The sequence below is a fragment of the Scardinius erythrophthalmus genome (genome assembly GCF_964197995.2).
Source record: "Scardinius erythrophthalmus genome assembly, chromosome: 24".
NCBI lineage: Eukaryota > Metazoa > Chordata > Actinopteri > Cypriniformes > Leuciscidae > Scardinius > Scardinius erythrophthalmus.
In genome coordinates this window covers 6,252,079-6,255,318 of record NC_138244.1, presented here as the reverse complement: position 1 = coordinate 6,255,318, position 3,240 = coordinate 6,252,079, and the positions used below count along the sequence as shown (strand labels likewise).

General features: G+C 38.0%; 1 protein-coding gene across 1 annotated transcript in view; it reads right to left on the bottom strand.

The window, feature by feature from the left end:
• Window positions 1–354: 354 nt before the first annotated feature.
• The window catches only part of pnpla2 (patatin-like phospholipase domain containing 2), an 11,996-nt gene continuing 9,110 nt past the window's right edge, over window positions 355–3,240 (bottom strand). The window contains exons 9-10 of the mRNA XM_081355598.1: window positions 2,614–2,736; window positions 355–1,538 (exon numbers count right to left, since the gene is read on the bottom strand). Of these exons, the coding sequence (XP_081211724.1) occupies window positions 1,244–1,538; window positions 2,614–2,736 (418 nt within the window). The 3' untranslated portion in view covers window positions 355–1,243. The remainder of the gene's footprint in view (window positions 1,539–2,613; window positions 2,737–3,240) is intronic.

Sequence of the window (3,240 nt, the reverse complement as noted above, 5' to 3'; positions counted from 1 at the left end):
GAACACAACGCGCCCTCTGCCGGTCACGAAGAGAGTTGTGCGCAAGTTCATCAGCCAATAGAAACGCAGAGCCATGATGACGCAGTAAACTCCCACGCACTTAAACTGGACCGTCTGTCAGAGATGCAGGCGTAGCGGATAGCTATTATTTACCTATAAAAGTCAGAAGATTTTTGCAAACGTTCCCCAGACACGTACAGTTTGGGAAAGCAATGAAAAATATATGACAAAATGAAACTCCTAAAAATAAATGTCTGATGGCAAAGGAAAACATTTTGAACAAGTTGAAAAAAAGAGACAAGATTATTCTTTGCTGAACCTAATATCCTGGGAAAAATTAAGAATCATTATTTTAAAAGTGTAAATCTGAAATAAAGCAGAAATACAGTTGAATTTTATGTCAAAAACGTTATTAGGTCTGTTAAAAACATACATTAGAATACTAATGACTTGATATGTGAGCACAAGTGCAGATTAGGAGGTGTACTTTACTGTCTGGCTCACACTAAGAGCCAAATCCCAGATTTTGAAGCATTTACAAAAGATTAACAGATTAGTTCAGTCCAGCACTAACCTTAATCTGTGTTTGGCAACCATTTATAAAAAAAACGACAATCAATAAGGCACAAACCATACAAAAAGTAGCAAGAAACATGCTTTTTAACACACAAACACATGACAGTAGAGTACAGTACGGTAGCAGCATTGATAGTTGCATTGCCAGGGCATATGGTCACATGTTTGCTTTTAATCAGTCTACATGCATAAACATTCAGTCATCAAGAGTAGATCACCTTCAATACAGATCGCTTTACTTTTTCAGGTTCGCAATCGCAACTGAGATTCACACACCCACGCCGAACCTCCTTGGCTCCTTCAAAACACAAACACTAATGAACCAGGACACGCAACACCCATCCAAGGACATTCTGAGAGGAATTTGAACAATATATTATGCCAAAAAAAGCTTAAATTGTCCCAGGAACATTGATGAAGTGCAGCATTTCTTCCAGATACATTTCTCAGGCTGTGAATAAATATAAAGTTCTCAATTTGCTTTTTTTAATTAAAATTCTCATAATTGTCTCGATTCAGAATGTGCTCTTCACATCAACAGAATCAAGCTTCTCACAGATAAAAATTTGCTTTCTTTTTGCTGATGCATTCTGAAACGCTTGACTCATAAGTTCCTAGGCATCATCACAGTGCATTGTGGGATATAATGGTCTTTTAGGTCCAGGGGTTAAAGCAGCAGGCCGGCGTTCGGGGCTCCGAGAGCACGCATGGTAAGACCCTCCATTGCTTCTTGGTGGCTCTGTGGCTTCTGGCTCTGGGCCGAACTGGTGGTGAAAGACCCTCGGAAGTCCAGGTTGACGCAGAAAAGGCCTGGCAGGAGTTGGCGCTGGTACTGGTCCAATCGCACCATGGCGTCCAGGACTGTCGAGCTGCCCCCGTAGACCCAGCCTGGCAGCAGACTAGCCGCACTAAAGCTGGCCGGGACCGACTGGGAATGTTTCAATTCCAGCTGATATGAAAAGCTGAGAGAGAGAGAGAGAGAGAGAAATAACTGCTTCAGGTTATATTTTTAGGTCAGTATGTTTGAGAATGTTGTGTATTAGAATTGGCTCCGTTTTTCAGTTAATGAGAGTAAATTTTGAAATTCGGAATTTGATATTTGCTATTGGAATTCCGAGAAGTTTCATTAGTCAAACGTATAATGGGAAAAAATGGTGTTCTATCAGCATTTTTGTCCTGCTTTCCTGTCACAAAAATTCTAAAAATCCTAAAAGATGATGAATAGGAAGTTCAAAAGAACAGCATTTATAGAAAATAGAAAGCTTTTGTAACATTATACACTTACTGTCAGTAAGATTGTTTTGTTTTTAAAAGAAATGAATACTTTTATTCAGCAAGGATGCATTAAATTGATCAAAAGTGACAGTAAAGACATTTATAATGTTACCAAACTTTGTATTTCAGATAAATACTGTTCTTTAAACTTTCTATTCATAAAAGATTCCGGAAAAAGAAATGTTTCTCGAGCAGCAAATCATCATATTAGAGTGATTTCTGAATGATCATGTGACACTGAAGACTGGAGTAATGATGCTGAAAATTCAGCTTTGATCACAGGAATAAATTACATTTTAACATATTTATTTTAAATTGCAATAATATTTCACAATTTTACTGTTTTTGCTGTATTTTGAATCAAATTAAGAATAGACTTCTGTAAAAAACATAAAACAATTGTACAGATCCCAAACTTTTGAACATGTCTGACAATAGCTAGTCAAAAACCTTGTAATACCATTTGAGCGTGATTTTGATCAAATGTTAATAATGTGTCTGACCCTATATAAAGCCACGATATCAACTTTCCCAACACAGTGTTTAGGTCACTAATCACACTAAAGTCACTAAACTGTCGAAAAATATACATCACTACATAATTACGCAATGTACAAATCTTTTTGTTGCTTCCATAAAGAATAACTAGTGTGATATACCTATTCCATTAGCATGATCTAATCTGTGTGACATTGGTCTTCAGGTGTTCCTGCCCTCTGAGAGTCTGTGCATGTGTGTTCATGTGTGTGTGTGTTCTCTCACCGAGCCGACACCTGCTGTGACATGCTCCTCCCTGCATGTGATAAAACACCCTGCAGCAGCTTCACTGTCTGATCCTTCATCCAGCCCACGTCCTCCTGAATATCTGGCAACCACTCCAACAGCCTGAGAGAGAGAGATATCAATAACATATATTTCATATCAAACTGACAATCACCAGTGTAGACGGATATAATATAATAGTATACAATTTCATGGTATAAGTAAGGGATGATGTACATCCAGCCGGTTGTTATCTCAGAATAAACCCAGACAGGGTGATGAGGTTGCATCCGCCTGAAGGGGTTTATTCTGCGATAACATCCGGCTGGATGTACATTATCCCGCTTATTATTACACGGCTACTTGCCACATAAGTAAATAATTAGACACGAAATACTGATCCGAGTTGAAATATTTCATTAGCTCTTTAAATGCAAAGCTTCCGCGGAGAAAGCAGTTGCTAGCACGCCAAGTTCAAACTAGACAGTACGGTACAGTCATACCACTTATTACACAGCATTTCGCCACAATTAATTATGGAGATAAGAGATATTGATTTCAGATTAAACTGTTTTAAAATCATACCTGTTTGTATTTTATAATCCAACAGTTTACAAAACAATCCCA